Raw genomic sequence first — 23,189 nt, forward strand, 5'->3', positions numbered from 1 at the left:
GGATTTCCAGTCTCTACAGACTCTCTTGTGTTTATGTCCTTGATGATGAGGGTATTTAATGATGGATGTTATTTTCTTGAGTGTTCTGCTCATGTTGAACTGGCTGAGTTTATAATCTTCTGTAGCCTCTTGTGATCCTGTGTATTGATGGTTCCATGCCAGGCTGAAATGCAACCAGTCAGAATGTTCTCCACCATACATCTATGGAAATGGGCAAATATCTTTGGCGAAATACAGAATCTTCTCAAACTCTTAATGAAGTAGAGCTGCTAGCCTGACTTTACCATAATTGTGTCAATGTGTTGAGCCCAGTATAGATTATCTTAAGGTGCTGACCTGCACCTTCCACATCCTTCTCATCCATGCAGTTATCAAAACTTCCCTTCAGTGTTGAAAACACCACTTCCACTGGCAGCTCATTCCATACTCTCACCATCCTCTGAGTAAAGTTCCCCATGTTCCCCTTAAATATTTTATCTTTCACCCTTAACCTATGACCTCTTGTTCTAGTCTTACATAACCTGGATGACAAAAGCCTGCTTGCATTTACCCTTCATCATTTTATACACTTCTATCAAATCCCCCATCATTCTCTATACTCCAGGAAATAAAGTCTTAACCTATTCAACCTTTCTCTACAACTTAGGTCCACAAGTCCTAGCAATATACTTGTAAATTTTCTCCGCACTCTTTCAATCTTCTTGACATCTTTCCTATAGGTAGGTGCCCAGAAGTATGCACAATACTGAAATTAGGCCTCATCAATGTTAACGTACCACAAAACAACAGAACATCAGCTATCCTTCAAACCTCCAACAGTTCAAGGACATTTTAAACACCTCTGCTGGCCCCTTGCAATTTCTGCACTTGCCTCCCACAAGGTCTGAAGGAGCACCTTGTCAGAACCTAGGGATTTATTCACCCTAAATTTCCTCAGGAAAGCAAACATGTGTCCTCTGCAATCTATATATGGTCCATGACCTCACTACTGTTTTGCCTCAGATCTATAGACTCCGTGGCTGTTTCCAGAATAAATATAGATGCAGCAAATCCATTTAAGATCTCCCCATCTCTTTGAGTTCTATGTATACATGAACACACTGATATTCAAGACAACCAATTCTGACCCTTTCTGTCCTTTTAATATATCTGCAAAAGCTCCTGAGATTCTCTTTCATTTTGTCTGCTTGAGTAACCTCATGCCTTCTTTTAGCCCTTCTGATCTCCTCTTAACTCTGTTCTTGCATTTCTTATACTCATCATGTACAGTAGAAGCATAGAAAACCTACAGAACAATACATGCCCTTCGGCCCACAAAGTTGAGCCGAACATTTCCCTACCTTAGAAATTACTAGGCTTACCCATAGCCCTCTATTTTTCTAAGCTCCACGTACCTATCCAAAAGTCTCTTAAAAGACCCTATGGTATCCGTCTCCACCTCCACCCATTCCACGCACTCACCACTCTCTGCGTAAAAAAATTTACCCCTGACATTTCCTCTGTACTTATTCCCCAGCACCTTAAACTTGTGTCCTCTTGTGGCAACCATTTCAGCCCTGGGAAAAAACCTCTGACTATCTACATGAACAATGCCTCTCATCATCTTACACACATGTACAGTACAGGCAGCCCCAGGTTACGAACAAGTTCCATTCCTGAGTCTGTCTTTAAGTTGGAACAGGGATATCCGGTATTATTTAGCGTCAGTTAGTCGAACGTTTGTCTTAGTATATAGTATATATTTTACATTTCTATGCATATTAAGCACTTAAGAAATGTATGTATTTCAATAATTAAACCACTGCATTGTTTAGTAATAATTGTAGCTTTCATCGGCACAGGCCCTTTCACATGCCCCATTATTCTCACTTTATCCTTTAAAGTTGTTCTGATCATTGACCGACTGTAGTCTAAAGCTTTTCCAATGACCAATGGTATTTCACCTCTTTTCAATTGCTTTATTATTTCCACTTTATTTTCAATCATGATCATTTTCCATCAACAGAACAGAAAACTGCAGATTTTATGTTCTATCGCTGAGCAGCAGTGAACTATCTGATTGGCCTATCAGAGTTCTCTTTAGGAACTAGTTGACTTGATCAGCATTTCTGATATGGCTATTGTTCACGATCACATTTAATAAAAATTACAGCAGCAGCCACGGGCAGCGGGTCTTGTGCTGCTCTGGGTCCTAAAGCCCAACTGCACTTAGACAGGCTAAATTGGACAAGTGGGGGTGGTGCTGACTGGAAACGGTGGGGGGGGGGCGGTGTCAGGTTGAATCTTGCTAAGAAATATTTAAGCCAAATACAAAGTTCCACACTCAACAGTATTAACAGCAACAACCTAAAATGGCGGACGGCATTCTCCTCCCTCCGTTCTTAAGTACGAGTTGTCTGTAAGTCGGACGTTTGTAACTCAGGGACTGCCTGTATTTCCTTGCTGCCTATACCTGTGATACAACTCCCTCTTCTTAACCAAGGACCCAAAATCACTCAAAAACCAAGGTTCCCTGGACCTGAAACAACACACACAAAATGCTGGAAGAACTCAGCAGGTCAGACAGCGTCCATGAAAGTGAATAAATAGTTGATGTTTCAGGCCAAGACCCTTCTTCAGAACTGAAAAGGAAGGGGGAAGACAGCAGAAGAAAACAGTGGGTGGAAGGGAAGGAGGTGATACAAGGTGATAGGTGAAGCCAGGTGAGTGGGAAAGGTCAAAGGCTGGAGAAGAAGAAATCTGATAGGAGAGGACAGTGGACCATAGAAGAAGGAGAAGGGAACCCAGGGGAAAGTGATAGGCAGGTGAAGAAAGGTAGAGGGCAGAGTGGAGAATAGTAGAGGAAGAAAACCTCATCCTGTGAAGAAGGAGAACATCTCTAATGTCCTGGAAAGGACCTCTTGTCTGGAGGAAGTGTGAAGAGTCAAACAAAAAGTTGTTGAGGGTTAGGACCAGTTCTGCCAGACAGTGGAGGTGGTGGTGGAGGAGAATTGGTTGGTTCTTTTGTTAAGAGAGAAGTGAAGAACTTTGCGGTCTTCTTAATGGTAGATAAAATGTATAGGGACCAACCATTCATGGTGAAAATGAGGTGGTCAGGGCCAGGGAACTGAAAATTACTGAGGACATTGAAAGCATGAGATGTGTCATTGTTGTAGGTAGGAAGAACTGAACTCAGGGAGATAGAATGGAATCGAGGTATGAGGACACGAGTTCAGTGGGGTAGTAGTAGGCAGAGACAGTAGGCCTATCCGGAAGTCAAGCTTATGGAACTTTGGTAGGAGATAAAAGCAAGCAGTACAGGTTAAGGGAACTATGAGTTTGGTGGCAATGAATGGGACAGTTCTCCAGAGTTGATGAGGTCAGTGATGGTGTTGAATACAGTTTTCTGATGTTCCAGATTGGGGGTCCTCTTCAAGGGGTAGGTATGAGGAGGTATCTGCTAGTTGCATGGTAGAGATCAATGCACCACCCTGCAACAACAGCTCCTTTGTTTGCAAGTTTGATGTTGAGGTTGGGATTCGTTTGGATTCGTGCCCTGCAATCCTCAAGTCATGTCTTCTTGTACTAGACTCCCCCCACCATGGGAAACAATTTTGCCACATCCACTCTGCCAATGCCTTTCAACATTCGAAATATTTCTATGAGGTCCCCCCTCATTCTTCTAAACGCCAAGGAGTACAGTCCAAGAGCAGTCAAACGTTCCTCATATGTTAACCCTCTCATTCCTGTAATCATTCTAGTGAATCTTCTCTGAACCCTCTCCAATGTCAGCACATCCCTTCTTAAAAAAGGAGCCCAAAACTGCACACAGTATTCCAAGCGAGGTCTTACCAGTGCCTTATAGAGCCTCAACATCACATCCCTGCTCCTATACTCTATTCCTCTAGAAATCTTTGCCAACATTACATTCACTTTCTTCACCACCAACTCAACCTGGAGGTTAACCTTAAGGGTATCCTGCACGAGGACTCCCAAGTCCCGTTGCATCTCAGAACTTTGAATTCTCTCCCTATTTAAATAATAGTCTGCCCATTTATTTCTTCTACCAAAGTGCATGACCGTACACTTTCCGCCATTGTAATTCATTTGCCACTTCATTGCCCATTCCCCCAATCTATCCAAGTCTCTCTGCAGACTCTCTGTTTCCTCAGCACTACCGGCCCCTTCACATATCTTTGTATCATCAGAAAACTTAGTCACAAAGCCATCTATTCCATAATCCAAATCGTTGATACACTACATAAAAAGAAGCGGCCCCAAAACGGACCCCTGTAGAACTCCACTGGTAACTGGCAGCCAACCAGGTTATCTGATCCTTAATAAATTTTAAAAAATCATCATCCGATAATAAAGTTGAATCAAACCACCAGTATTTATTCCTCTGAGGGAGACCAGGAAAGTTTAAAGAGAGAGTAATTGGGGCATGGTCAGAAATCAGTATACTCTGTTAGTCACAAGAGGAGGCAAATGGAATAAGTTGGTTATTGAGTAAGAAATAGTCAATTCTAGTGAAGGTATGGTGAACATGTGAAAAAAAGAATAATCTCTCTCAGTAGGATGAAGGAAACGCCATATATCAGAGATACCAAAACTAGAGAGAAACGATTGGATAGCTAAGGCAGATTTAGTAGGTGATCTGGTAACAGAGGACGATGGATCTAACCAACAGTTGAATTCACCACCCAGTATAAGAGAGTATGAGTTTAAGTCTGGTAGTGAGGAAAAAAAAACGTTCAAAGAAGTTAACATCATCAAAGTTGGGGGCATACAGGTTTGCTAGTACAACTTTAGTGTTATATAGTTTACCAGAAACAATAATAAAATGGCCATTTGTATCAGATATTTTATTATGGAGTTCAAAAGGAATATTTGAGTTAATAAGAATGGAGACTCCCCTAGCTTTAGCGGCAGAGGATGAATGAAAATGCTGACCCGCCCACTTTGACAAAAGCCGGGAGTTATCAAAACAACGAATATGAGTTTCTTGAAGAAAAGCAACGTCAGCTTTGAGTTGTTTAATATGTGAGAATACCTTCCTCCTTTTAACAGGGTGATTCAATCCTTTTACATTCCAGCTCACAAATTTAAGTGCACTAGCCATTATCAATTACTAATGCATAAAAGGCAGCAGGCATATAAAAAGTCAAGCAATACAATAGCAGTCTGGGAGCAAAAATGTAAACATAGATTCGTAAAATCAAAACATAAACATGTCCTGAGCAATAAAGAAAAACAATAAATACAGTGAGTGATTTTTGAACTGGAAAACCCACCCCATCTGTACAACCCAAAACTAGACGGCTACCAAAAAAAGCAGCTAACTCTACCAAAAAAATTAACCCAAATATAACTTCCAGATCTGTGTCATTAACAGCAGTTCCGTATACATACTATAGCAAATAGTAACTAGTTTATGCACTAGAAAACATAACTACAAATTGGAACATCTTCTGCAGAAATATAAAACTTAATACAGAGAAAATCGGAAGAAAACCAAAACTAACCTACCCGCGAAAAATTGTGGAAGAATAAAGGAAGAGAAAGGGAAAAAAAGGGAGGAAGGGGAAAATTATAGATTCAAGAAGAGTACTTATCAACCATTTACAGAGAGGAAAAAAAAATCAAAAATTTAAAAAAAAAGTGGAAAAATAAATAAATAAATAGATAATCAGCAGTTAAACTGTGAACCAACAAACGAGGAGGCCTTCAATAAAGACTTCAAACCTCCAAAACAAGTTAGAGTCAATTGTAGAACTCTATAGATAAAGTTATATAAGATAGATTACACAAGTACTATTTAAACGTCCATAGGGAAACATTAAGCACAGAATGTCTATTTAAAAAAGACACACCAAATCCACGGAGAGATTGTCAACAGCCCTTAGAGTTTCAATAAATAGTTTCTGAGTGATTCAAGTAAAGTCTGAGTCCGGAAAAAGTAATTTTACTACGAGAAGTACTTAACCTCCATTTTAGGAGGTTCGATTGGGTTCTGAAGATGGCTGGATAGCCAGAAGACTTGCAACAAATGCCTCAGCCTCCTTCACTGACTTAAACCACTTATATTTTCCAGTATTAAGCGTGATTCGTAAATCGGCAGGATTGCGAAGAGAGGGTTTAAAACCACGATCAAAAAGCACTTTCATTATGCCTTTAAACTCAGAGCGCATCTTTAAGATCTGGAGTGCAAAATCCTCCACAAAGCGAATGACTGTATTTTGGAAAGTAAAAGTACCTCTGTGACATGCCTCCATAATCAGACGGTGTTTTACCTGGTATTGATGAAAGCACAAAATTACCGGTCGCGGGCGGGAGCCCAGAATTCCGGGGGGAACGTAGACCCTGTGTGCCCTTTCGAGCTCAGGCAGGTTCGGAAGCAAATCTTTCCCGAATATCTCACAGAGAAACTCAGCAAAAAACTTCACGATTGATCCCTGTTCGGTGGCCTCTGGCAACCCAAGAATTCGAAGGTTACAGTGTCTGCTCCGATTTTCGAGATCCACCATTTTGGAAAGGAGTTTGTTACATTTTCCCTCTAGGCTGGAACAGAGAGTCTCCAAGTATCAAACACGACTTTCTAAATCTTCAGAAGTCGAATCCATGCGAGATAAGTGTTCAGCATGTTCGTCCACTCTATCGTTGATCCGATCCAGTTTGACTTCCAGCTGTTTGAAAGCGGTTCTAAATTCCTTTAAAATATCATCTCGGTGTTGGTCCAGCGCAGCGAGGGTCTCAGGAGCCGAAACTTCCTTTCTCCCGGATTTAGAACTCTTGTTAGACATTGTAAGGTAGATGTGTTCACAGGCAAGTGAAAGAAACCAAATAAAGTTCCCAACTAAGGTTTAAAAAATGGAGACATTTAGTGCAAAGATAGCGACAGTAACGGAACAAAAGTTCGGAGCAGCTAAGCAATCACCATCTTACCGGAAGAGCCAACTATTTTCTAAATACAGAGAAAATTCCAAACTCTGAAGTGCGAAAGGACTTGGGAGTTCTTGTGCAGGATTCCCTAAAGGTTAATTTGCAGTTTATATCAGTAATGATGAAGGAAATGTAATTATAGCATTCATTTCGACAGGACTAGAATATAAAAGCGAAGATGCAATGTTAAAACTTTATAAGGCACTGGTGAGGCCTCACTTGGAGTATTGTGAACAGTTTTGGGCTCCTTATCTAAGAAAGGACGTGCTAGCATTGGAGAGGGTTCAGACGTTCATGAAAATGATTCCAGGTTTGAAAGCCTTATTATATGAGGAGCATTTAATGGTTCTGGGCCTATACTCACTGAAATTCAGATGAGGGGGTATCTCATTGAAACCTATTGAACGTTGAAAGGCCTCAATAGAGTTGATGTAGAGAGGATTTTCTCTATTGTGTGGAAGTCTAAGTCCAGAGGATACATCCTCAGAATAGAGGGTTGTCCATTTAGAATGGAGATGAGGAGGAATTTCTTTAGCCAGAGAGTTGTGAAACTGTGGAATTCATTGCCACTGGTGACCGTGGAGGCCAAGACATTGGGTATATTTAGGACAGAGGTTGATAGATTCTTGATTAGTCAGGGCAAGAAGGGATATGAGGAGAAGGTAAGAGGTTGAGGCTGAGAGAGAAATAGATCAGCCATGATGAAATGGCGGAGCAGACTTGAAGGGCCATACAACCTAATTCTTCTCCTATATCTTATGGTCTAATTTAAGAAACACTTGAATAGGTGGATACATGGAGGGGTGGGGCTTAGAGGGATATGGGCAAAACTCAGTAAACTGCGACTAGATGCCTCTGCACCACAGTCAACATGACAACACACACAAACTGCTGGTGGAATGCAGCAGTTTGAGTGTGTTGTTTGAATTTCCAGCATCTGCAGATTTCCTCATGTTTGCTCTTTACAGTCAACATGAACTGCTTGGGACCATGCTGTATAGCTTGATGATGCTATGGAGATTGCTGGTTGTGCAATAAATAAGAAAACATAACTGCAAATCACACAATTATATTCTACAGATAAAGTATACTGCATGTCATCTTCTTTCCCAGAACAAGATTTCACACTGCAATTGTATATTTCAGGGCTAAATGTCAGTAATATACAGTATATAAATCAAATGATAGACTGTGCTGACAATCATAAGAGTGGGCAAATCACTGCTAATTAGCTGCAACTGCTCCACTCCACTGTATAAATGTAAATAAACTAAAAATATCTTTTCACACTTATTTTTGCAGAACACCTGAAAGATAAGTCACTGTATAGTTTCATAGAAACAAAGCAATCTTATGTAGCTGATGCAGAGACCTTTGCACGTGGCCCAGCTTGGGGTAGGCTTCCACTTAAACCAAAGTCACAGAATTTCCATTGTCCATTTGTCCTTCCCCACTGATCTCCCTCCTGGCACTTATACTTGCAAGTGGAACAAGTGCTACACCTGCTCCTACACCTTCTCCCTCACTACCATTCAGGGCCCTAAACAGTCCTTACAGGTGAGGCGACACTTCAACTGTGAGTTTGTTGGGGTCATATACTGTGCCCAGTGCTCCTGGTATGGCCTCAAGTATAGTGGTGAGACCCAATGTAGATTGGGAGACCACTTTGCCCAGCACCTATGCTCCATTCGTCTTAAAAAGCAGGATCTCCTAGTGGCCTTCCATTTTAATTCCACTTCCCATTCCCAATTTGATATGTCCATTCATGGTCTCTTCCACTGTCATGATGAGGCGACACTTAGGTTGAAAGAACAACACCTTATATTCCATTTGAGTAGCCTCCAGCCTAATGGCATGATCATTGATTTCTCAAACTTCCGGTAATGTCTCCCCTTCACCATTTCCCATCCCCTTTTCCCTCTCTCGCCTTCTTGCCTGCCCATCACCTCCCTCCAGTGCTCCTCCCCTCTTTTCTTTCTTCCATGGTCTTCTCTCTCTTCCACCAAGCAACTTCCCAGCTCTTTACTTCATCCCTCCCCCTTCGGGTTTTACCTATCACCTGGTGTTTCTCTTTCCCCTCCCCTCCCCCACCTTTTAAATCTACTCCTTGGCTTTTTTTTAATTCAGTTCAAATTTCTGCCGTCTTCTGAATTCAGTAACAGCATTTCATCAGATTAATCCAGACACTTTCATGAGTCAAAGTCAAAGTTTGAGGAGATATGGGCATGCTTTCCAACTTACTTTTTTTGAAAATAGAATACAAATGTTGGAAATTTAAAGTTTTGATGGTTGCTAGAGAATTTTTGATGCATTAACAGCATATAAACAAGAATTTAATGCAATAGCTAGGTTCATTCGCAATCAAAGGTTCAATGAACAAACGGACTGAAAGAGTCATCTTTATCACTGAAATATATTAAAGCATAGATGTATGTTGTGTAATTTTGAGATCAGGAAAGAACAGCGAAGAAGGTGGGATAATAAGAAACATACAAGGAAAATGAAGGAAACATCCAATGAGTGAAGTGGTTGAAGACAAAAATACTTAGAGCCCAAACTTGGAAAGACAACACAGAATGTGGGATGCCATTCAGGAAAGGGCATCATTCCCAGACTGATGAATTCTGATGTAAGGTCAATCGCTGAAGTGGCAACATAGTTTCTCTCTCCTGAACTATTTTCAGTCACACCAGCTGAATGAAAGAAACATAAATCCAAAATAAAACCTCTGCTTCTGAAATATTTCAGGGCTACACATTTCCTATTATCCAACATTATTTCTCCAAAAGCATGATAATAGTATTTTTTAAATTATTATCAGTTTTTTAATATTTCATTTTCTAATATCTCACCATTATTGATGGAAAATGAAACTCGAGGGAGGGGGCAGATCAGAGGTGTCAGTGTTGCAATTAAATAAAGGAGACTACGGAGCCATGAGGGAAGAGCTGGCCAAAGTTAAATGGGCGGATGCCCTGGCAGGAAAGACAGTGGATCAGCAGTGGCAGATATTCTTGGGCATAATACAAAAGATGCAAAAGCAGTTCATTCCAATGAGAAGGAAGGATTCAAAGAGGGGGAAGGGGCCACAGTGGTTGACAAAGGAAGTCAGAGATTGTATAGCATTAAAGAGAAAGAAGTATGACAGGGCTAAGATGAGTGGGAATACAGATGATTGGGAAAGTTTTAAGGAACAGCAGATCTTAACTTAAAAAGCAATAGGGAAAAAATCAGGTATGAGCTCAGTCTAGCCAGGAATATAAAAGGGGATAGCAAAAGCTTTTTTAGCTATGTGAAGAGAAAGAAGATAGTTAAGAACAATGTTGGCCCCCTGAAGAATGAATTGGGAGAAATTGTTATGGGAAACAGGGAAATGGCAACAGAATTTAATGCATACTTTAGATCTGTCTTCAGCAGGGAGGACACAAGCAATCTCCCAGATGTATGGATGGGCCAGGGTCATAAGATATCAGAGGAATTGAGACAGATTGACATTAGGAAAGAAACTGTGATGAGTAGACTGGTAGGACTGAAGGCTAATAAATCCCCAGGTCCAGATGGTCTGCATCCGAGGGTTCTAAAAGAGGTGGCTCAGGAAATTGCGGATGCATTGATAATCATTTTCCAATGTTCCTTAGATTCAGGATCAGTTCCTGAAGATTGGAGAGTGGCTAATGTTCTCCCATTTTTCAAGAAGGGAGGGAAGGAGAAAACGGAGAACTATCGCCCTGTTAGCCTAACGTCAGTCGTGGGGAAGATGCTTGAGTCCATTATTAAGGACGAAATAGTGGCACATCTTAATGGCAGAAATAGGATTAGGCCGAGCCAGCATGGATTTACCAAGGGCAAATCATGCTTGACTAATCTGTTGGAGTTTTTTGAGGGAGTAACAAGAATGTTAGACGAGGGTAAGCCAGTGGATGTTGTACCTAGATTTTCAGAAGGCATTCGATAAGGTGCCACATAGGAGATTGGTGAGTAAAATCAGAGCTCATGGCATTGGGGGAAGGGTTTCAACATGGATAGAAAACTGGTTGGCAGATAGAAAGCAAAGGGTAGCAGTGAATGGGTGTTTCTCAGACTGGCTGGAGGTGACTAATGGGGTACCACAGGGCTCTGTATTGGGACCACAGCTCTTTACGATTTACATCAACGATTTAGATGAGGGCATTGAAAACTAAATCAGCAAGTTTGCTGACGATACTAAACTGGGTGGCAGTGTGACATGCGAAGAGGACGTTAGGAGAATACAGGGAGACTTGGATAGGCTGGGTGAGTGGGCAGATACTTGGCAGATGTCATTCAATGTGAATAAATGTGAAGTTATCCACTTTGGAAGCAGGAACAAGAGGGCAGAGTATTGTCTGAATGGTGTAGAGTTAGGTAAGGGAGAAATGCAAAGAGACCTAGGAGTCCTAGTTCACCAGTCAATGAAGGTGAATGAGCAAGTGCAACAGGCAGTGAAGAGGGCAAATGGAATGTTGGCCTTTGTTACAAGGGGAATTGAGTACAAGAGCAAGGATGTCCTTTTGCATTTGTACAGGGCCCTGGTGAGACCACACCTGGAATATTGTGTACAGTTTTGGTCTCCAGGTTTAAGGAAGGACATTCTGGCAATTGAGGAAATGCAGCGTCGATTCACTAGGTTGATTCCTGGGATGGCAGGGCTGTGTTACGCAGAGAGATTGAAGAGATTGGGCTTGTACACACTGGAATTGAGGAGATTGAGAGGGGATCTGATTGAAACGTTTAAGATAATTAAAGGATTTGATAGGATTGAGGCAGAAAATATGTTCCAGATGTTGGGAGAGTCCAGTACCAGAGGGCATGGATTGAGAATAAGAGGTCAGTTATTTAAAACAGAGTTGAGGAAGAACTTCTTCTCCCAGAGAGTTGTGGAGGTGCGGAATGCACTGCCTCTTAAGATGGTGGAGGCCAATTCTCTATATGCTTTCAAGAAGGAGCTAGATAGATATCTGATGGATAGGGGAATCAAGGGATATGGGGACAAGGCAGGGACTGGGTATTGATAGTGAATGATCAGCCATGATCTCAGAATGGCGGTGCAGACTCGAGGGGCCGAATGGTCTACTTCTGCACCTATTGTCTATTGTCTATTGCGTTTACTGATATACCGACAGCCCAACAATGTAATGAAAATCTTTACAATCTTACTCCATTTTGAATCTATAAATGATGACTTGGAAGTAGAAAAATTTCAGCTTTCAGAAATCCAACTGGAGATTAACATGTACTCTTTGTTTTACAGTTCGTTGCCAACCACAGCATGCAGTTGGTCTCTTTTGATTCTGGAGGAAATCCAGTGAGTATAAGATTGTTTCATTGCATTACAGAAGGAACTGACCATCTTTAACTGGGTACCATTGAAGGTAAAAATGTCTTTATAATAAAAATGCACAGGTATATGTTGTACTGATTCATTGGAAGCTCCTTGGTACATGTTGCCATCCATTCTTATTCGCTAGTTCTCCATTATGTCTGAAGGGTATTGAATAACAAACTTGTAATAGAACCACTGTCTCATCTGTTATAACACCTCAACTTCAGCCATACAAATACATATAAATTGGGCATAAACTTAAGCAGTAAATGGTAGAATACTGAGGAATAGGAGAGAATACATAAATCTGGAAATACAAATCCGTAACTCCTTGAAAGCTGCATCATAGGTAGGTGGTAAAGAGAGCTTTTGCCATGTTGGCCTCCATAAAGTATTGAGTATAAGAGTTGGAATGTATTGTTGCTGTAGTTTCAGTCTGTTCAAGATGGCTTTCAATATCACTTTGCTTGCATGGCTGATAAGACTTCTGGTTCTATAATTCTGGCACTGCTGTAAGTTTCCTTTCTTTGGGAGAGTTATGGTGAGGGATGTGGACCATCCCCCAGTCTGCCAGAATTTGTTGCAGATATTGGTGAGGATGTCTATCATTGTCTCTCTTCCATGTTTTATCCACTCAGCTGAGACATTGATTATTTCTGCAGCTTTCCCATTCTTCAACGATCTTATGGCTGCTTCTACTTCTTCCCACAGAATTGAAAAGTTGTCATTGCTTGATGAGTCCTGGCTTGCGAGTATGCTGGGGTCTCCTTGGGTCTGATGGATGCAAAGACATAGGGATAGAATTAGGCCATTTGGCTCATTGAGTCTGCTCCATCGTTCAAACATGCCTGATACTCCCCTTCTCAACCCCACTCCTCGGCCTTCTCCCCATTACCTTTGATGCAATATCCAATCAAGAACCTATCAATCTCTGCCTTAAATGCACCCAACAACCTGCTGCTTGTGATAACAAATTCCACAAATTCACCACCCTTTGGCTAAAGAAATTTCTCTACGTTTCTGTTTTAAATGGACTCCCCTCTATCCTGTGCCCTCCTGTCTTAGACTCCCCCACCACAGAAAACATCCTTTCCACGTCTACCCTGTCTAGTCCTTTTAACATTCGAAAGGTTTCAATGAGATCCCCTCTCATCCTTCTAAGTTCCAGTGAGTACTGATCCAGAGCCATCAAACTTTCCATATATAACAACCCTTTCATTCCCTGAATCATCCTTGTGAACTGCCTCTGGATCCTTTCCAATGCCAGCATATCTCTTCTAGATGAGAAGCCCAAAACTGTTCACAATACTCAAGGTGAGGTTTGCTCAGTGCCTTATAAAGCATCAACATTACATCCCTCCTCTTGTATTCTAGACCTCTTGAAATGAATGCTAACATGGCATTTGCCTCCTCACCACTGACTCAACCTGCAAGTTTCTAGTGTTCTGCACAAGAACTCTCAAGTCCCCTAGCTTCCCAGATTTTTTGATTCCCCCCCATTTAGAAAATAGTCTGCACATTTATGTCTACTACCAAAGTACATGATCATGCATTTTCCAACATTGTATTTCATTTGCCACTTTCTTGCCCATTCTCCTAATCTGTCTTGTCCTTCTGCAGCCTACCTGTTTCCTTAACACTATCTGCCCCCCACCAATCTTAGTATCATCTGCAAACTTGGCAACAAAGCCATCTATTCCATCATCTAAATCAATATACAGCATAAAAAGAAACTGTCCCAACATCAACCTCTGCGGAACACCACTAGTCACTGGCAGCCAACCAGACAAGGATCCTTTTATTCCCACTTGCTGCCTGCTACCAATCAGCCAATGCTCTAACCATGTTAGTAACCATGTTAGTCCATAAACAATACTTAGTTCTTCTGTTGGGAATGTCTTCATCTTCTGTGAGACAGTTTCCTTCTTTGTCTCGAATGATGCTGACTCGTGACTATCTCTGTTTAGTGAAGTTCTTCACAATTTGAAAGACTCGCCTGCTGTTGTTCTTGTTTAGGCTATCTTCTATCTCTACACTGTCTCTCAATCCATCCTTCCTTGGCTTTGATCATGTTTTTCCTGATCTTGCTGATCTTTCTGTAGGCTACAGCTCCTGTTGTTGTGTTGTTCAGGTCTCTTCTAGTGTTACACATTTCCATGATCTCCTTTGTTACACAGGATTGGGTTTTCCTTCAATGTTTTCCAAATATCTTATTGGCTATTTCTATCAACACTTCATTGATCTTAGCTGTCAATGTTTCAGCATCTTCATCTGATTCATGCTGATACATCTGGTTTTAGCTTCTCCTCTCAAATTGCAGGGTGAATTCTATTATATTATGATCACTAATGTTATATTATGCCTTATGCCTATATTATGATCACTAATATTATATTATGCCTATATTATGCCTTTGCCTTAAGCACCCTAATCAAATTTGATTCATTATGCAACACACAATCCAGAATTGCCATTTCCCTTATGGGATCAACTACAAGTGGGTCTAAAAAACTTCCTCATAACAATTCTACAAGTTCCTTCTGTTGGGATCCAGCACCAATCTGATCTTTCACAATTTACCTGCATTTTGAAATTCCCTCATGACCATCGTAACATTGTCCTTTTTAGATGACTTTTTCATCTCCAGTTGTAATTTGTCTCCACATCTTGTTCTTTTTACCATTGTAATTTCTTTATTCTATTTATATCTTTTGATCATATGTCACTTCTTTGATTACCAATAGAACCACTTTTGCCTACCTGCCTGTCCTTTTGATGTAATGTGTATCTTTGGATGTTAAGTTTGCAACTGTTATTTTCTTTCAACCACAACTTAGTGATGCCTATAACATCATCCCTGCCAATTTCTAACTGTGCCACAAGATCATCTATCTTATTCTGTATACTGCATGCATTCAAATATATTACCTTCAGAACAATATAAAACTAAACAAGATTATTTAATGCCATTGCCAGTACACAAGTGTAAGGAGAACAAAATAATTTTACTCCAGATCTGATGCAGCACAAAAAAGCACAATAATACAATAACAAAAAAGCAAAGCAAATATAAATACATAAGATAGCTTATATACAGAAATTAATTGTATGTCCATAAAGTAACACTAGGCATAGGAGTGTCTGTACATAAGGTGACTCTGACAGGAATTGATAAAGTGGTGGTGGGGTGGGTTTGTGGGGGGGCATGTTGATCGGCCTCACTGTATGGGGAACATAACCATTTTTGAGTCTGATAGTCCTGGCGTGGACACTACACATCCTCCTCCCTGATGGGAATGGGACAGACAGTCCATGAGCGGGTTGGGTGGGATCCTTCATGATGTTACTGACCCTTTTCTGACAGGTTTGTCTATGTATGTCCTTGATGGCATGTAGACTGGTGCCGTGGATGTGTTAGGTAGTTTTGACTATCCATTGTGGAGACTTCCTGTCCACCACAGTGCAGTTTTTGTACCATGCAGGTAGAATGCTATCACCCTGTATTCCTGGATGCCTCTATTCATCACCCTTTTCAATTTTACCTCATGTTACCAGAGTTAAATTCTAATCCCTTTCTAAACTTTGTCTTTTTTTCTGAAGACTTTCATAACTTTTCCTTCCTTTTTACTTTGTCCTTACTTTTCCAAGGTATTGAATCCACTCCCCTATCCTCAGCCCTTGTTATGGGATTTGCCAGGATCCCTGGTCCTTGCAGGATTCAGGTGGAGCCTGTCCAGTTTGGAACAGCTAACTCTATTCTCAATACTGGTGCCGATATCCCACAAAATCAAATCCACTTCTTCCACGTCAATCTTTGAGCCATGCATTTAGCTCTCTGAATAAGTCATAGAAATGGGTTTGATTGCAACATTTAAGAGAAGTTTGGTTAAGTACATGGATGGGAGGGCTATGATCCAGGTGTGGCTTAATGGGATTAGGTAAGAATAACAGTTCTTCATGGACTAGATGGGTCAAAGGGCTTACTTCTGCACTGTATTCTTTATGACTATGACGGACTGCAGTGATCTTTCTTTGTAATTGATGCACTCTCTTCTGTATTTTCCCTTGTACTATCTGAATGTACTAATCTAATTTAATGATTTGTATGGGGGACATGCAAAACCACGTTTTTCATTGCTCCACAATGAACCTTTCAGTAAGAAACCAATTTAGCAATTTTCCAGTTAGAATAATCAGGGTAATAATTCTTTTTCTTTCTTTCTCAATCTTTTTATTATTATTAATAATGTGGACAAGATACAAATGATATATTAATAAAAAAATTACAAACATACAAATTCCATTACAGATAAAAAAAAGACATAAATAGTTACAGTATAAATGGGTTTACCAAGACATAAACCATACAGTATATATATGAACATGTTAAGTCTAGATATTTCATAATATATGATATAAAAAAAACAGAAAAAAGAAATAAAATATATAATGCAAAATTAACTAATCTACTAATCTAATGACTAATAAAGAAAAAAGCAAAAAAAAGAAGAAAAAAGAAACGTTGGGAAAAAAAGAAAAAAAGAGCTGTTTATAATATCTCACAAGAATAAATAATCATCAATGCCGTCACGTCCGGTCCTCTCAACATGCATAAGCTAAAAGCTGGAAAGTCAAATGAACTTGGAACGGGGTCATATTACATCATATGAAAATATTGAATAAATGGTCTCCATATCTTTTCAAATTTAATAGAAGTATCAAAAACACCACTTCTAAATTTTTCTAAATTTAAACATAACATAGTTTGAGAGAACCAATTAAATACAGTGGGAGGGTTAATTTCCTTCCAATTCAACAATATAGATCTTCTAGCCATCAGAGTTAGAAATGCAATCATTCGACGGGCTGAAGAAGATAAATGCAGTGAGTCCATCATTGGTAAACCAAAAATTGCGGTAATAGGATGAGGTTGTAAATCAATATTCAAAACTGCAGAGATAATATCAAAAATATCTTTCCAATATTTTTTCAAAAGCGGACATGACCAAAACATATGAGTTAAAGACGTGATTTCAGATTGACATCTATCACAAATAGGATTTATATAAGAGTAAAAATGAGCTAATTTATCCTTGGACATATGGGCCCTATGTACAACCTTAAATTGTATTAATGAATGTTTGGCACATATCGATGATGTATTAACTAATTGAAGAATTCTATCTCAATTCTCACTAGGAATAATGTTAAGCTCTCTTTCCCAATCCTTTTTGAACGTATCTTCATAATTATATTATAAAGTTTTGAAATAAGCCCTTATTGAAAAGGGTCTAATTCAAACAAACTCTCCAAAATATCTGAAGGCACAGAATTTGGAAACGCAGGGAGTACAGTACTTAAAAAATGTCTAATCTGTAAATATCTAAAAAAATGAAATCTAGGCAAGTTATATTTGTTGGATAATTGCTCAAAAGACATAACAATTGTCCAAAAATAAATCAGAAAATCTTAGCAATCCCTTAGTTTTCCAAGCCGAATAAGCTTGATCTATAATGGAAGGGTGGAAAAAGCAATTAAATACAATAGGACTATTTAAAACAAATTGAGTCAACCCGAAAAGTTTCCGAAATAGAAAACATATACGTCAAGTATGTTTAACTATCGGGTTGTCAATTCGTTTCGGCAATTTAGAGAGAGCAAAAGGGAGAGAAGTCCCTAAAATAGAACCCAGAGCATAACCTGATACAGATTTAATTTCTAAACTCACCCAATGAGGGCCAAAAGATCCACCCCAATCTTTCAACCAACATGACAAATATCTAATATTAACTGCCCAATAATAAAATCTGAAATTAGGTAATGCTAACCCACCTTCCTTCTTTGTCTTCTGTAAGTATATTTTACCTAACCTGGGATTTTTATTCTGCCATATATATGAGGAAATTTTTGAATCAATGTTAGTAAAAAAAGATTTCAGAATAAAAATTGGTACCGCTTGAAAAATATATAAAAACTTAGGTAAAATAACCATCTTAATAGCATTAATCCTGTCTATTAGAGATAAAGATAATGGTGACCACTTAGTAAACAAATCTTTAATCTGATCAATTAAGGGTAAAAACTAAACCTAAATAAATCTTTATGGTTTTTTGTGATTTTGATCCCTAAATAAATAAGAGTCATTAACTAATTTAAAAGGTAAATTTCCATATATATATATATTCCATATATTCAAAGGAAACAATTCACTCTAATTAAGATTTAACTTATACCCAGAAAACTCACTAAATTGAGCCAACAATGATAAAACTGCTAGAATAGATTTCTCAGGGTTAGAGATGAATAATGTTACGTATTCAGGCAACAATAAATATGAGTTCGGCAAGGGTTTCTTATAACAAACAACACGTTTATTAAACAAACCCCCAAAAGTAAATAAACACTACCGTAACCGGAAACAGCTGCGGTGCGGCAGCTTAAAACAGTTCTTAAAGCGATATTGCAAAAACAGTTCTTTGAAGTGGTATTGCCAAAAGTTCGATATGCTCACGGTCCATTTAAAAAGGAGAGACTTTATAGGATGATTTAAATTGTCTTTCATGTCGCTTGGCTTCGATCCCCGACGTCGAACTTCCCATGAAGAATTCACGAAACAGAACGGCTTAAAGGCACTGACCTTTCCTTCTCCACTACCTTTAATCCTTTCTAGTTAAACCTAGGGATTAATGCGAAGATAGTCAACGAAATCCTTCCAAATAAGGATCAAACAAAGGTCGCCCCCGTTTCACCATAGAAAGTGATTCTCCTCGATCTTTAACTTCCGAACTTCCAATCTTCATTCTCCACTAATTTTCTCGAACTAGCAGAATCGTAAAGAACCTGCTGGAAATGACCTTTTAAACTTTAGCATTAAATAAAAACTTCATCCTTCAACTAAACTGCGTCATCACTTAAAACACGCAGTGGCATGAAGTCAACCTGGCAAATCCAGCCACGAACTGCCCCTCCTCACAGGGTGGGGTCTACCTTTTATAACCTGAAAAAAAACCCGTCACATGATCTCTACTGGCGGGAAAATGACGTCACCACCATCACAAGACCATCACCTCAAGACCAGTACAGCTTCAACCCCAGTCACGTGACAAGGGCTCCACTGTCATGTGTCACAAGTACGTAACAATAATAATAAATCATCTGCATACAAAGATAACTTATGAATGTCTGTCCTACGAATAATACCCAAAATATCCCTTGATTCTCTGATGGCAATTGCCAAAGGTTCTAAGGCAATGTTAAATAGTAATGGACTAAGAGGCCATCCTTGTCTAGTGCCCCGAAATAGGCGAAAAAAGGGAGATCTTTGATTATCGGTAAACACTGAGGCTACTGGAGTGTGATAAATCAATTTAATCCAAGAAATGAATGTCGGACTAAAATTAAACTTCTCCAACACATTAAATAAGTAAGGTCATTCAACTCTGTCAAATGCTTTCTCCGCATCTAATGAAATCACGCATTCTGAAGTGAGGGAATATAAACAATATTCAGTAATTCAGTAACATTGAAAAAAGAATAGAGATTTTTAATAAAACCGGTTTGATCTTCTGAAATAATTTTGGGTAATACCTTCTCCAATCTGGATGCCAGTAACTTGGAAAAAATCTTGGAGTCTACATTCAATAAAGATATTGGTCTATAGAATGCACAGTCAGTGGGGTCTTTATCTTTCTTCAATATTAGAGAAATGGAAGCTCTATAAAAAGATTGTGGCAAATTCCCCAATCTAATTGCTTCCTCAAAATCCTTACATAACCAAGGAGAAAGAGTAGCGGAAAAATTTTTTAAAAATTCTACTGTATACCCATCTGGACCTGGTGCTTTCCCAGAATTCATTGAGGAAATAGCCCCTTTAATTTCTACATCCGTAATAGGAGTATCTAATATTGAAAGATCATCAGATGATAATCTTGGGAAATTTAATTTCCCAAGAAAATCACACATGGTATTACGATCTTGAGGGAATTTGGATTGTTACAGGGAGGTATAAATGTCTTGAAATGCCTTATTTATCTCATCATGATTAACTGTCAAATTCCCATTCTGCTGACGAATCTTAGTGATTTGACGTTTAACCAAAGCATTCTTCAATTGACTAGCTAACAGTTTACCAGATTTATCACTATGTATCTAAAAATCAGATCTGGTTTTCATTAATTGATTTTCAATCAGAGATGTAAGTAATAAACTATGTTCCATTTGAAGTTCAACCCTTTGTTTGTAAAGCTCCTTACTAGGAGTGATCAAATATTTCTTATCAATCTCTTTAATTTTATCGACCAATAAAAGAGTTTCCTTCTTAATGCATTTTCTTAATGTCCACGTATATACGCTTTAAAAGTGTCCCAAAGTGTTCCACAGGAGATATCATCTGTGGAATTAGTTGAAAAGAAGAAATCAATCTGCTCCTTCATAAATTTTATAAAGTCCGAGTCCTGCAATAAAGTAGAGTCAAATCGCCAATGTCTGGCATTAAAAACTGTATCCATAAATTTAATAGAAAGTATTAATGGAGCATGGTCAGAGATAGCTATAATATCGTAATTACAACTGATTACCGATGGAATAAAACAAGAGTCTACAAAAAAATAATCAATTCTCGAATAAGAATGATAAACATGTGAGAAAAAAGAAAACTCTTCGTCGTTAGGATGCCGAAATCTCCAAACATCAAAAACTCCATTATCAGTCAAAAAGGAGTTAATACAAGTGGCCGACTTATTAGGTAAAGTCTGAATAGATAAAGATTTATCCATCAAAGGATTTAAACAACAATTAAAGTCACACCCATTATTAACTTATATTCATTTAGATTGGGTAAAGAAGTAAATAAGGACTTAAAAAAGTCAGGACAATCCACATTTGGAGCATAAACATTAACCAAAGCAACCTTTTTATTACAAAGTAAACCCATAATTAACAAAAATCTACCATTCGGATCCGAAAAGATATCATGTTGAACAAATGGAATAGAGGAGTCAATAAAAATTGAAACTCCTTTTACTTTGGCATTCGAATTAGCATGATACTGTTGACCCCGCCAAAACCTAAAAAAGCAAAATTTGTCCTTCCTTACATGAGTTTCTTGTACAAAAATGATATGAGCATTAAGTCTTTGGGATACTTTGAAAATCTTCTTTCGTTTAATTGGATGATTTAAACTATTAGTATTCTAAGTCAAAATTAATGGTCTGAGCCATAATTCTAAAATCAACCCTTTGGTATAGACAGGGTTAACCAACTTGTAAACTCATGCACCCGGAAGAGGAACAAAAGTAAAGAGAGGACCCGGAAGTGACGACAACACAGACATATTTGAAGTTCAAAAACAGCCCAAATGAAAAGACTAAAACAAACTGGCTTGAAAAAGGAAAGAATAAGACTAATTCTACCCCCATGTCAGTGGAAGACCACTCCGTATATAAAGGATATATAAAAAATAAAATAAAAAATAAATTAAAAAAACCACCCCAACTTTAAAAATTAAAATCGCTATACTAAAAACCATACTTCTAAATATAGTTAGTTGTAAAAAATAAGAATATAGTCACTAAAAGCTTATAAATCGGGCTATAGCCCAGACAAAACAAAAAATATTTAAGCTATGATAAGCGATACATTGTAGGAAGAAGACGAGAGAAAAAAAATAACGCCACCTTAAACAAAACCAAAAATCTTTTTCAAAAAACCACCATCTTAATCAAAAAGAATTCACCTTCAAAGGGTTAAAAATATACCTTTGAAGGAACAAAATTAATAGTCAAGAATATAGTATAATGGTTAAAGTGTATAAAACAGAGCAATTGATATGACAAAAACACACTTTAACTTAAATATAAATTATAGGATAAACCTACACCAATAACCAGAGGTTAGTTCTGGTTTAAGAAATCGAGAACCATCTTACACGATCAGAATCGTTCATTTATTAGAGACTGGTGTCTGTAGCAGTAGGGAAGTTCTTCTCCAGATAACTTCTCACCTCGGATATAGAAAGAAAAACCTGATGTGGAACGTTCGGCGGAGAGATTCGAAGCTTCGCAGGGTATAGGAGCACAGGTTTCAGATTTTTCTCATAACATTCAGCCATCAGCGGTTTGAAAAGAAGCCTTTTTTTCATAAGATCAGGGCTAAAATCTTCAACCAAACAGAAGTAGTGCTCTTGAAATTTAATCATTCCTGCCCGCCGAGCCGCACGAATAAGTTGTTCTTTGTCGTGTACATAATGAAACCGGACAATTACATCGGAAGGTTTATCTGTAGCACTCGGTGATCAACGCCGAATTCTATGTGCGCGATCCAATAATGGAGGGTTATTTGGGAAAATCAATGGAAACATGTCTTTTAATAGTTGAGCAAAATATTTTGAAGGGTCGTCTTTTTCTATGCCGTCTGGAAGACCAAGTATACGTAGGTTCTGTCTTCTGGACCGATTCTCAAAATTGTCACTCTTGGCTTTAAGTGCTTCCACCAGTTTAATGGTCGAAATTAAATCCTGTTGTAGTTTTTCAATAGTCAAATCTCGTTTCCGAGCGTATTCTTGCAGAGATGCAATAAGAGCTTGCTGCTGGTTAATTACTGAATCCGTCTTAACCATGTAATCTTGAAAAGCCTTTATATCTTGTTTAAAAAATTGTTGTAGTTCATCAAATTTTTTGTCCAAATTCTCCATAAACAATTCATAAGTTAATTGAGTGTGTTGTGGCGGAGCCTGCTTCTTTCTGTTACCATTCGGATTGCGTCCGGGTTCTCGTCCTTTAGACCTGAGAGACATTTCTGTTTGCATATCTTCAGAAATTCACAACAAACTCTTAACAGTAAGTTAAAAAAAAACAAAAAAACTTTCGGTGTAGGTAAAAATAAGCTGGATAGGGGTGATCAAAGGTTAAGAAAAAAGTAAAGGTTATGG

At 38.7% G+C, this 23,189-nt stretch overlaps 1 protein-coding gene across 1 annotated transcript; it reads right to left on the bottom strand.

The window, feature by feature from the left end:
- Window positions 1–12,520: 12,520 nt before the first annotated feature.
- On the bottom strand, window positions 12,521–22,457 carry LOC132381556 (uncharacterized). Its single transcript, XM_059951057.1, has 2 exons — window positions 22,263–22,457; window positions 12,521–13,036 (listed from the first exon to the last, which is right to left on the bottom strand). The coding sequence occupies exons 1-2, from the start codon at window positions 22,455–22,457 to the stop codon at window positions 12,521–12,523; spliced, it is 711 nt and encodes a 236-aa protein (XP_059807040.1).
- Window positions 22,458–23,189: the final 732 nt, after the last annotated feature.

This window comes from Hypanus sabinus, chromosome 26, assembly GCF_030144855.1.
Source record: "Hypanus sabinus isolate sHypSab1 chromosome 26, sHypSab1.hap1, whole genome shotgun sequence".
NCBI classification, from domain to species: Eukaryota; Metazoa; Chordata; class Chondrichthyes; order Myliobatiformes; family Dasyatidae; genus Hypanus; species Hypanus sabinus.